Genomic DNA, 12,874 nt, shown 5'->3' on the forward strand with positions numbered 1-12,874 from the left:
GACTGCAGGCATCTGCCTGGCTCCCCCCTTCCCTCCCTGTCCCATCTACCTTACACAGACATCTCTCAGCATTAGCTAGCATACTACTTGCTGGCTATGGTCCATGCTGTAGCAGACAGGACAAAGGCAGAATCAGCAGGTAGCTGGTAATATCCCTCTGTTGTTTTCTTAATGGAGTGATAAACACTGAGTTAGGGGTAATAAACACCACATTATCAATTCCCTGCTTGGCTGGTCATGGAGGGGTGGGGGTCTCCCTAGTTAGAGCAACCTGCCAGGGCCTGGCCACACGCCCCTCAGCTCAGCAGTGTGGAAGGGAAGGGAGGGCTGCTCTACGGCTTCTAGCTTGAGCCACTGCAGGCATGTGCCTGCATGTCTGGGATGTCTGTACAGTTACGAACTGGTTTAACCTAGCCAGGTTAGATTACCCTGCAAAGATTGAATCAATTCAGGGTCAGGCTTTTTGAATGTCTGTCCCTAACCTTTGTCATGATGTATTGTAACTTCCTTTAAGACTACTCCCAGAAGGAAAGGGCATTAAATCAAGAATGGGGATTAAATGAATGATAATAAACAGAGTGCATTTCTTTAAAGAGAATCTGAACATGAATATGAAGCAAGATGATCTGATATCTTCCATTTGCTTGCAGTTTTCCACTTATTTTATGCCAACTGAAGTAACACCTAACAATACCATTCCTGAGGTAGGTATCTTTTTTTTTCTTGTAAACCTTTAAGGGACCGCAATATCTAATCCCCCTGTGGACATCATCAGAGTGCTAGCAAACTCCTAAGGTTTGTAGCAGGCAGTGAGATCATCAGGGTTGGGGGCTGGTGAGAAGGGATGATTTGTGGCTGCTGTTGGGAAAGTCCAGATTAAGACTCCTGTGTTAGGGTGTGTTCATATACAGCCCTCTGCCAATGCCTCTCCTGCAGCCCGCATTCTCCGCACTTTATTCAGATTCCCTTCAGCTTGCTGTTAAGTTACTTGATTAGAAATCCATTTGCAGTGTAACAGAAGCATTTTTACTGAACCTGCAGAACAATATTGGACATTGTTAACATCCTATTTTTAAACTGAGTATGGTGTCATCCAGATGCAGAAAGAGGTAGTTATTTGGGTTAGTCTGAAGTCAGGGAGAAGGCAGGGGAGAGTGGCAATTTATAGACAATCATAATTCAGAGAGGCATGAGCTTCATAAGCAACAGCTTACTTTACTTTGACTAAACAGATGCAGACTATCTCATTACTTTGGAAGCGGTAATACAGGACAGGAGGTAGCAATAATATACTCTGTTAGTCTTGCTGTGCATTCATGTTAGTAAAAAAATAAGAAAATCAGTTCCCGTTTTCCTTGCAGGTGTAGGGGGCCTGAGATTTTTTTTGGCTACAGTGTTCAAATCCTGTGGAAGGAAGATGATGACATTTTTAGAACAACTGAGTCTCATCTCTTGCATGCATGAATTTTTGCCCTTGTAGAAGGGGAATGGTCAAGGCGAAACAATATACTGTGCTACAGTATTTGATGCATTAATTAATCAAGACTCCATACATGTAACATCTATGCTAATATTGAGTGAGATTCCATAACCCCCTCCAACCTCTCTGTGCTGTCACTGATGAAGTAAGATGTTGCTTATGACAACTTTTACTGCTCTGAATTAAGGTGCCACTCTGCCCTGCCTTCATCCTTTTTTCAGATGGTAATAGTTAGTTTAATATAAAGAATGCTTTCAACGTACAAACTCACAGATACAACTTGTTCTTTGAATTCTTGCAATGGACTATATGTTCTTCTGTACCTATTGCAGTCTTTTCCATCTCCCCACTTTTCTCCATTGTCCTTCATTCCACTTCAGTTCCTCTCAATTACTTTTCAGACAGCACTCCAAACCCCTTATCCTTTCTAATTCCTGTATTATTTTCTAGTCATAGAGACCAGGATTGACCATTTTTTATGGAAGTAGTTTGTTTTCAATCCTCTTGGAAATAATGTCATCTTTAATACAGTTAGCTTCCCTTCTATAGGCAAAAATGAAAGGGAGAATGGTAGCCATCTTGATTTAGTTCAGTCTTTCACTTGTGGCATTTTGTATGCAATAGAAAATAGCAACAATAAAAGAGAAATCATAAATTTTGAGGCAGGGAGTTCAAGGTATATATGAAGGAATGACAATTAAAGGAAAATTAAAGATTTTGACTCTGTGTGTGCATATGTGTAGAGCTTTATATTTTCTTTATATGAGTGATTACTTTTCCTCACTTTCCCAGGATATTTAGCATCATGTTAACTCCCTTTACCTAGAATTTAAGCTTCAGGAGCAACCTTGGAGTTGTTACTTCAACTTAATATCCATGTAAGACCTAATAAACCACCTCAAAAAAATACCAAGGACTTGACAAAATGTTTTAATTATTTGGCTCAGTGTAGTTATAATAGATCTTTTTTACTACACAATGCTAATCTTTTTTATAAAACTACCTACATACCACCTGATTATAGTCTATCTACCATGTACCATATTTTGAAGACAGTTCCTCCATATAAACTCAATGGTCGTGAGCCATGTTTGTCTGAAGCCAGGCAAATGGAAGGGCAGGGTTGCACCTTAGAGACTAACAGGTTCAGAAAGACATGCATTTTTATAGGGGGCGTACAGATGTTAAGGCATACAGACATTTACACAAAAGTGCCATAGTTAGAGCAGCTGTTGGAAGTTGGAGTGGGGGCAGTTGCCTGTTGGGTGGAGGGGACTCAACCTGCCTGCACCGGCCCTGGGCAGCAGACAGGTGCTCCAACAGCCTCTCAGGGGAGATCACCCCTCTCCCCAGCCCCACCACCCCCAGCTGGCAACTATCAACAGCAGCTGGGGGTTTGGAGGGGGGGAATGCAGTCCCCCCCGCCAACTACCCCTGCTGGGGTCTTGGGGGGAGCTGGGTTGGGCCCACATGGTGGGGAGGGCTCCCCTCCCTGATCCCACAGGGGGCTGCCTTACCTGGAGCACAGATGGCTGCTGCACCTGGAGCTGGTGGTGGGGAGGGAGAACAAAGCCCACTTTACCTCATGGGCCCAGCCCAGCACCCCCTGAAACCCCAGCTGGGGTAGCCAATCTAGGCCCATGCAGTGGGGAGGCTCCATTTCCCCACCCCTGCCCCAGCCTCTTGACAGCACACAGAGGCCGGCTTGACTTTTTGCCACAGCCAGAGCTTGGGGGGTGGTGCAGAGCTCCCCCTGCTGTGCAGGTATATCCCAGCTACCCCCAAAAACCTAGCAGGGGTAAATAGGGGGGTACGTGGCGTAGGTAGGCTTCCTTCCCCACCCCCAGCCCAGTTGAACAGGGAGAAAACAGAGCTTTTTCCATCTCTCCCACAAGCACCAACCTAGCCCCGCAAAGGTCCCTAGGATTTGAGCAGAATCGCCCAAAATTAAACCTCAATGTGAACCTGTATACAGGTTTGCTAAGGCACTCTGCCCTAGAGTGCCTTCATCTGATACGGCACCAGACACAGATTCATTTCTCACATGATCCGCCATTTTTAAATGCTCTGCAGCCTGAGCACTTGTTATGTTATGGCTACAGAGCACTTTTGGCTGCCTCATCCTGTGAAAAGTATAACTTCTGTACACATCCATTGGTAACAACCTGTTTGGTGAGATGCTACAAATGGACTGCCTATAAATTTGTTTGAAGTCTTCTTTGCTTCTAGGTTCTACAGCTTGTTCAGAATTATACAATGTCACACCCACTGATGTTGATGCTACAATCTACTGCAGCACCTATCGTCAGCTTGCAAACAGGCAGTTTGACTACAGAGGTCACTGGCAACTTAGAGATGTTTTCTGTCCTGCCAAACTCAAGCCTCCAGTTCATCTTTGCAGGGAATCTAGTAAGTACTCTGGACCAAAAAACTCTCTTCTGTGCAGGGGATAAAAGATGTTTGTTCTTCCATACTGCTATCTGCCAAATTTTCTGAGAATCTGAGAGGTCAGTGTGACCTAGAACAGAGGCATCAGTGCTGCTCACAGATACCCACAGAAGACTTCCACTACGTTGGATAGGAATTGGATTTTCATGTCTGTGAAATAATTTGATGTACAGGTTATGAGGAATTTACCTTTAGAATCCCTTTTTTGAGGGGGTGAGGGTGTCTTTCCAAGAGAAAGAAAGAAAGAATATATTACAGCCTCCATTTTCTGAAGCTCATTTTTTCTTAACCTGCTTGTTATAAAATAGTGGGCCATATCTCCAGACACCTTTTCATTACACTAAAAGTGCCTTTGGCCACTGGAAACTTCAGTTATCCAAGCCTTTTAAAATGTTGCCAATGACCCTCTGATAATGGAGGCAGTATTTTATATTACCAGGCACAAACCCCATATTGGATAGAAAGTGAACAGCTCACAAAAATTACTTCAGTATCTACATAAATAAAAATGTTGGGTGCTTTCATTTTGGATTATAAAAGGAAATCATATTTGTGCCTGTATCCTAAATAGGATTGCATGCTGTATATATGATAACAAGATTTTCTCTTCTTCAGACAGTGAATACCAGTGCCAACATGACTATATCTAAACAGAAGTTGATTATCTCATTACTTCTCAAGAGGTAACATAGGATAGTTTTGTCCAAGTCCATAAAATAAAGGTCAGGAAGTAACATTATTAAAAAGGACTCTATTGTGCATTCACGTCAATATGAGAAGATAATCAGTTACCTTCCTTCTTTCAGAGGTTGAGGCCCCGCGATTAGTTTATTTGCTACATTACCCAGATCCTGTGGATGGAATTGATGATGTTTTTAGAACAACTGAGGGTGCTGTCTTCCATGATTCTTTGTCCTTCTATAGGGGAAAAGTTCAAGGAGAAACAACATACTATCCACACTATTAATTGTATTAATTAATCTAAACACTATACATATTATATCTTGGCTAATACTAGGGAGTGAGATTCCATAACCCTTCCAACCTCTGTGTGGTAATTGTTACCATATAGTTGGAGCATCTACACGTTCATTAATGTGCCATAATTATGGTGTATTAAGTTAGTACCTATAACAACAGGTACTAACTTAATGCACTGTGATCGGCACTACTGCACGGTAGCACTAGCGCACTTTTTATGTGATGCTAAGGTGCAGTAGATTAACTTTACTGCACATTAGCTCATTGGCATGGCTTTCATCGTGACATGCTAATGTATAGAATTAGTCTACTGTGCTTCAAGCATCTCGTGTAGACACACCCACGGAGTCATAAAATTCTCCCCTGTGCAAGCATTCATTGAGCCACTACACACAACTCTGCATGGATCCTTGCAAGCTTTACTGTGAGAGGCAGGGACAAATGGGACAATGTGGCACATGCCACTACAATCAATATGGTTAGTGCAACAAGCTACAGACAGCTGTAGGGAGACTTCTGTAATCTGAAGCAGCACTCAAGGCTACTTAGGTTACATGTGAGTCTATTTCAGATTGTGCAATAACCCAGGAATGAGATGGTGCCCAGATTGTTTAAAGTAATTTCTTTATCATGTCTTGTGATTTCTCTGCTTGTTTTTCTGGAAGTGATCAATGTTTCTAGGGCAGTGGTTCACTGGGACCTAACAACCCGGTTGATTCTAGAGATCAGGGCAGCTTCTACAGAACCTACATTTTCATGCATTAAAGACAATAGCCAGATTTATTAAGCTTTGATGTTTCAAGAAGTAGGTAAAGACCAGAACCACAGGGGACCTGCTCAGCACATTCTACAGTTGGCTATGAAACAACTGGAGTTTTTGGTAGAACTTTATGATTTGGGGCTGACAAGAAGATTATTCAAGAGGAATGTTACAGGAAATTAAGGTTATAAATGTCCAGAGCATCCTGGGAAGGTACTCATAAGTAGTCTTGTGGAGTAGTAAATGCCTTACAACAAGAGTATCATGGGAAGTCATGAGTGCTTCAGAATACTGATTTAGGAATTGGGAGTTAGTGGCCTAAGAACCTGTGAGAGAGCTAATGTAGGAAGGAGACTTCAGTGACTCGGGCTCGTTGGGAAGTTATCCAAACAGAACTGAACTTCTGAAGAACTGGCAGTTCAGCCATCACATGGAGTAACAGCCCCAGAGTGAAATTTTTCTTCCCAGCTCACATAGCCAGGATGCCTGAATAGCTATTAAATTTCCAGGGATTCTGAAATTGACTTTTTATTGTATGATTTTGAATGCAGAGTTGTTGAGAGGCAGGGGGTGTCTGGTGAAGCTGAGTGTATGAATCGATGGGATTTATACAATGTAATTTGGAGGGAGAACTGCTCTCATGTCCCCAGAAAAACGTTTCCCAGGCCACACGCCTGTGCACATTCCAAGCTGTGCCCCAGGAAAACCATTTCTGTTCTTTATAGTGAGGGGTAGCATGGACTTCATTGGGCCCATGCCAATAAAAGCATCTCTTTAAGGGAATATCACATAGCCTGTAGCTCTGAAAATAACTGTACACAGGTGAAACAATGTACCTTTATCCTTTATAATGATTCCCTTTATTGTATTCTGTTCAGATTTCACTTCTCCCTGACACGTTCTGGTGTTGACTTTTCTGAGGTAAGCTGATGACTTCAGTACAAAGGAAACTTAAGTTCTTAAAACCAAGAATTTCAGAAAGAGGCAGGTTCAGATGAGAGGAAACTGAAATCTCCCCATTCATTTCTGTCTCAGCCTACTTATTTCTGGGATGGCTTTATCTCTCCTTCTGGTTTCACACAGACAATATTTTATCTGTTGTATAATCATATAGGCTTTACTCTTCCCTTTCTTTCAGGTAATATTGTAATACTCAAAATAGAGAGAAATGTTGTCTAAGCTAACTGCCTCTGAAGGATTACATGATGTTGTACAATCACTACCAGATAATATAAAACTGGATTGTAGCAGAGGGGTAACAGAAGCATCACATTTGCTGAGCAAACCGCAGAGGAAAATACAGGTAGTGGGGTAGGCTGAGGTACAGCACAAAGTCTCATTGTCAAGCTAAAGAGAGGAAGGGGAAAGAATAATAGTCACAAAAAGCATGAAACAGATTTAGTAGCAAAGAAAGGAAAATCCTTACCTCCCCCTTCTGGACCCCTTCCCCCATGGTTAGTTCTGAGGACATTCATTTAGCACTGGGAAGCTGAACTGTGTGGAATTATGACTTGTCCAAAATCCCATAGGGTAGTTACAAGCAAATATTTTAAGTAAATAAAAATGCTGATACTAAATTAATTGTGTGAAACTGTGTGACAAAGATTAATATCCCATTGCTTTGTTTGGCTTCAACCAAGTACCTCAAAATGCAAAGATCATTTTAACTTGTGGTTTTGTCTTACCAAATTTGATCTAAAAACTCCAACCAAGATTAGAGCCCAAGGCAATTTCATAGATTGTAAGAAGTGATCATCAGATCCATGTTCTCCCCCATGATAGATCTCACTTTTGGAGAAGTTCCTGTCTCGTGTATTATGGAATGGAGCAATCCCAGCAATCAATGGTAAGGATTGTTCCTTTACTGGCCATGATCTCCAGTATTCCCAGGGACTACATGGCAATAAAATTTAGTATGTGATTTTAGTTTTTCACTGTTATGTTACTGTCTCACATCACCTCCCTCTTGTGCTCTTTGTGCTCCCTGTGGTGGTGTCCAGGCAGTGTAGAGAAGAGGTAACAGTCTGGGTGAGATGCATAATAGGGGAAAGGTGAAAAGAGACAAAGGGTGAGGGGAATAGGAGTGGATGGAGTGGGTAGCGGAGGAAGAGAACAGGATCAGAAAGAAGGGAGGTTGTAGGAACAATGGCATAGAGAGAGGGGGTGGCAGAAGCCAGGGGACCTGGTGGAGTGGAACAAAGCAGGTGAGGAGAAGGAGCTGGAACACTGGCTAAAAATAGTAAAGCAGGAATCAGGGAGCTGAAGGGGTGATATGAGTTATGGAACTGAGTTAGAGGGAATATCAGGCAGAAGGGTACAAGAGTGAGGACTGGTGGGTGGGTAGATAAAAAGAAGGAGACAATGGGAGAGATGAATCCAGAAAGCACAGTAAAGGGAGACTGGATGGATGGTTAGGAGAAGAAAGGGACAAAAAGAGGCTTATTGGGGGGGAGGGGCAGAAGGATCTATGACCACTAAGCACACTTCCCTCCAGCACCTGGAAATGATCCCCTTCACTGTCTGTGCTTAGTCTCCCTCTAGTGCCTAGTCCATATAGAGTAGTGGTCACCAACCAGTTGATTTCCATCAACTAGTCAATTAGGGAGTCCCTGACAGCCAATCTCATTCGGGGGGGGGCGCTAGCTGGTGGGGCTAGCCCCCTCAGACTAAGATCAACTGTCAGGGGCTCCTTGATCAGAAGCAGCAGGATGCACATGGGGAGCGGCTGAGATGCAGCCCAGGAGCAGCAGGACACACGTGGCCCCCTGCCACCTGGGGCCAGGCTGGGTGAGTGGGACAATCCCCCTTTGCACCCCCTGCCACTGGGTGAGTGGAGCCCTGGCCGGGCAAGGCCAGGGCAGAGTCGAAGCCCAGGCAGCTTGTACAGGCACACGGGGGGTCCTGCCACTGCATGCACCTCGATGGGGGCCTGGGGGGCATGTGTCCCACTGATCTGTGCATGGGGCAAGGTGACTGCCACTGCACACTGGGCTTTGCACCCTGAGCTGCAGCAGGGCTCAGGGCACAAAGTGCAGTGGCAGCTGCCTCGCCCACACACAGATTGTGGGGACACATGCCCCCTGAACCTCTGCTGGGCTGCGTGCAGCAGTGGAAGCCCTCCCATGCACCTGGATGAGCCACCCAGGCTCTGACCCTACCCCAGGCAGGACCTACTCTCCCCTGCCCCACTCCCTTCCTCACCATGGGGGCCTCAATCTGCCCCCCCCACCCGACTGACCTGCTGAGCAGGGGGGCAATGTGGGCAGCAGGGGGGAGGGCGGGAGGTGGTGCGGGGTGCAGAAGATCCTGGATTGCCCTTTGCTTCAAAAAGTGATCTTCACCTTAAAAAGGTGGGAGACCACTGATATAGAGGCTGACACGCCCAAACTGTTCCCATTTACAGCTCAGGCTGTAGAGGTTTGTGCTTTGGAGCCTGAGTGAGGGTCAAGGTATTTCCACATGATAGAATTTCTGGGGGGTTTTCCATCTGCATTTTAAATTATTTAGCTTTTCCCAAATGTAACTTTATTACTTTAAATGAAGGTTGCAGTTATAAGGGCAAGCATTCACAAGTTAGGAAATGCCAGACTTAATGTTGCTTGTCCAATATGAGGTCACCCCCCTTGTGTGTATGCATTATGACACCAGTCGTTCCATGATCACATACCTCTTCTTCTAGAGAGCTCTTTCTCTGTTTGTAAATCTGGGTAATATCTATTTCCCAGGGGACAGGTGGTGATTGATTAGTGTTTGTAAAGCATATTAACTGTTTAAAAAAAAAAGATGCTGTACAAGAGCCAGTACTTATTGTTCACATATAAATGCATGTATTCTTATCTTTTATAAGATAAACTGAGGAAAGGATTCCCTCTTCCTAATCAGGCCCAAACTAAGTTCATTCAACCAGTTCTTGAATTTAATCAGGTGAGAATCTGAATCTTTATTTAATAGATTTCATAGACATTTGGGCTGGAAGGGACCCCGGAGGATCATCAAGTCCACCCCCCTGACCCATGGGCAGGAAGTCAGCAGGGAACATAGGATCCCAGCAAGATAAGCATCCAAATGTGTCTTGAAGGCGTTCACAGTGGGTGCTTGAGCCACCTCCGGTGGCAGTCTATTTCAAACCTTGGGGGCTCAGACGGTAAAGAAGTTCTTCTTCATGTCCAGCCTGAATCAGTCGCAGCAGAGTCTGTGACCATTCGATCTTGTCATCACTTGGGGCAGTCTGGTGAACAGACGTTCCCCCAGATCCTGATGAGCACCCCGATAAACTTACAGGTGTCCACCAGATCACCCCTGACCCTAGCTGCACATGGGGGAATGGCAAGTAACCATATTTTGGTTCTCAGTACATGCAGAGAAGGGACAAATGCATGAGTGTGTTTTCACAGCAACATTCCCTAGCACTATCTGATGTAGTACAGGCATATGCCCTGTGGCCAACTGCATTCAGTCAGCTGAATTCAGCTCTGAGATAAGTGTAACCTCCTAAAAGTCTATGGAGAAATACTCTTCTATGCCACAATATGTCTGAATTTTTCACACTAACTTAAATGCTGGTGTCAGTTAAATTTATGAGATGCCAGTGAATTAGTACAGTATTATATTTGTAACCAAGATCAGTATTTGGTCTTCAACATGTAATATAGATAGCTAGACTATGACATAACCAGTGCCCTCAGCTTGGACACAAATGCCTGGATTACGTTAAAATCAGATGTTGATCTATTAAATTAATTGATTTCAAAATGCGTACCCACTATTAAAGTTTTATGCTAGAGTGCAAGTGTGATGATGCTGAGATATATCTTGTTTTTTTATGTATATCTTTTGGAGATAGGCAGTGTTAAATAAATTTAGTTCTATTTATTTTTTAATTTTCCAAAATAATTAATTAAACAATCAGTTCCAATTTCCTCTCAACATTTAATCATATTATACTTTCATATACTTTGGGCGGGTAGCACATGATACAACTCGCAAAGAGAAATAGTTCATAAGTCTCTGTGTGCCAGTCCACTGATATAACTTAGAGCAGCCCAAAGGCAACTCTAACATTTGCTGAATGCCAACTGCCCCAAAGCACTCAGTACCACAACTAGGACACAGGGAAACTTCATCTCTTTCACTTTCCACACAGCTGTAACCTGTGTAGTGGCGGTCAGTAGTGGGGAGTAGTATAGGAGCCATGATCCCAGCTCCACACTTTTAAAGGATTTGCTGATCCTTCCACATCCAGCTACATCAGCTTTAGATCTAGCATGCAAGTCAGTTTATATATACCACTGTCCCTGTATGTACAGGCACCTGTAGACACCACAGGTTTTAATCCTCATTAAATTAAATAGGTTTAAAAAATTTAAATTTTTTATTTTGGAGCATCGCATCTGTGTTTATACGTACTAGGTTTTCACATGAATTCAGCCTTGGAACATTGAACCTGTGTTTACATGCACTAAGTTTTCAAACAAATTAAGCTGGCTCCCTGGCTGGCACCACAGAAGAGCAAGATGGTCCAGCACTGCCACCCCTAACCTGCCCCCTCTCGCACCATGCAGCTGTGGAAGCAGGAAACCACACAAGGAAAAAAAAGGGGGGAAGCAATTCAAAAGTGAAAGCAATTCCAAGGGGTGAACTACAAAAAAGTTGTAGCACCATCTGATGGACAAAGAGGCTCATTACATGCCTTTGAGTGCCTTCATGTTCGCACGCAATGAATCCATGGACACGACACTTTAATTTCCAGTGAACCAAACTGAACTACAGCTGAGGAGTTTTAGTGTAGTGCAAAAGAAAGTCTTTTAAAGTGTTGGAAAATCCCACTCGTGCAAACAGACACATAGTTGCAGTGCATGAAAGTGCAAAAATTGTGGCATATACATGAGCCCTAAGAGGCTGCTCTACTAAGTCTTAATAATAGAATAGAGTCTATCATACAAACCCTGGGCCAAAACTTGACACTCCCCCCCTCCTCCCCGCACTGCAACAACTTTAAGCAGCTTTGATGGCATTAAAGGAACATAAAATGGCTACCTCAGTCCTTGGGAGGAATACACCAGTATAGGGTGGCACAGGCCCAATGTACCCAGCTATGTACCACCCTCTACTTCCTCAAAGGCTGAGCCAGGGGCAGGAACAGCCAGAGCGCTCTGTACTCTGACTGTTCTGTGCTGTACAGCAGCTATAAGCCAGTTGAGGTAAGGCTACCCTAAGATTCACAGCAGCCACTAAGGCTGTCCTAACTTATACCAGAGCCTATCCCAAACACAAAGCAGCCCAGAATCTGAGAGGCACAAATAAGGCATGCCAGAATCATCTTGGTGTCTTTTTCACTTCAGCTGAACCTCTTGATTGGCCTAGCACAAAATCAAGCCTCTCGTTGCCAACACTGCGGCAAAACTAAGAAAAGTCAGTGCCTATAATCTGCAATAGAAGGTCATTCTGGTGAATGTTTTTCTCTCCTCAGGGTTATTTGCTGATTTCCACTGATTTTCACTACACTCTCTAAGGAAGGAGAGATCATTTGATCAGGATGTTCAAGGTGAACAGCAACCATTCAAATGCTGACCTGTGTCCCTGTACTTTTAAACCTTCAAGCCAAGGACTGTAGATGAGTGAAGTCTTCCTCATGCTGCTCTGATTCAGGAAGAAAGTAGGAAGAATGTATGGTGCAAAATTACAAATGCAGTACTTGAGTCACCCTTCCGAATGGTCTATATCCAGTATAAACTTTTTCTGCTTCTTACCTGATGTATCTGTTGTTTTTTAATATGAGGAGGGGTTTTAACAGTCCTGTCATGCTTACTATGAAGATAGTCCTTTCAGGATTCTTCTTAGGGGCATTTCAGAACATGGGGCATCCTAATATGCTTTCAGTTTTAGGACCAGATTCTTTAGTCATGTTGAAACTAGAGGTGATATGGTAAGAGTGCTTGTAGAAGGAAGGGAGTTAGGATATTGGAATCTGTTTATCTGTTACTGGATACCAAGAGAGAGAACAGAATTATGAAAATTAGAGATAGTTAGGCCTCCCAGTACCTCCTGCCAATGCAGGGTTATCTTTTACATTACATTTTCTAGGGCTGCATCACTCTAACTTGAAATAAGCCAAGCAATGCATCTTCTCTCACTTCACTTTGAAAACTACCACACAGAAGACTTCCAGGAAGCTGTTTCTGAATTTCACACAGTTTTTCCCCTTT

General features: G+C 43.6%; 1 protein-coding gene across 1 annotated transcript in view; it reads left to right on the plus strand.

Moving 5' to 3' along the window:
- The window catches only part of LOC109296089 (BPI fold-containing family C protein-like), a 34,577-nt gene extending 22,160 nt beyond the window's left edge, over positions 1-12,417 (plus strand). Inside the window, exons 10-16 of the mRNA XM_019515323.1 lie at positions 651-704; positions 3,710-3,889; positions 4,544-4,611; positions 6,548-6,590; positions 7,452-7,515; positions 9,517-9,593; positions 12,139-12,417. Of these exons, the coding sequence (XP_019370868.1) occupies positions 651-704; positions 3,710-3,889; positions 4,544-4,611; positions 6,548-6,590; positions 7,452-7,515; positions 9,517-9,593; positions 12,139-12,180 (528 nt within the window). The 3' untranslated portion in view covers positions 12,181-12,417. The remainder of the gene's footprint in view (positions 1-650; positions 705-3,709; positions 3,890-4,543; positions 4,612-6,547; positions 6,591-7,451; positions 7,516-9,516; positions 9,594-12,138) is intronic.
- The last annotated feature ends 457 nt before the right edge of the window (positions 12,418-12,874 follow it).

Source organism: Gavialis gangeticus, unplaced genomic scaffold (assembly GCF_001723915.1).
Source record: "Gavialis gangeticus isolate Ggan-Ray unplaced genomic scaffold, GavGan_comp1, whole genome shotgun sequence".
Taxonomy (NCBI): Eukaryota; Metazoa; Chordata; order Crocodylia; family Gavialidae; genus Gavialis; species Gavialis gangeticus.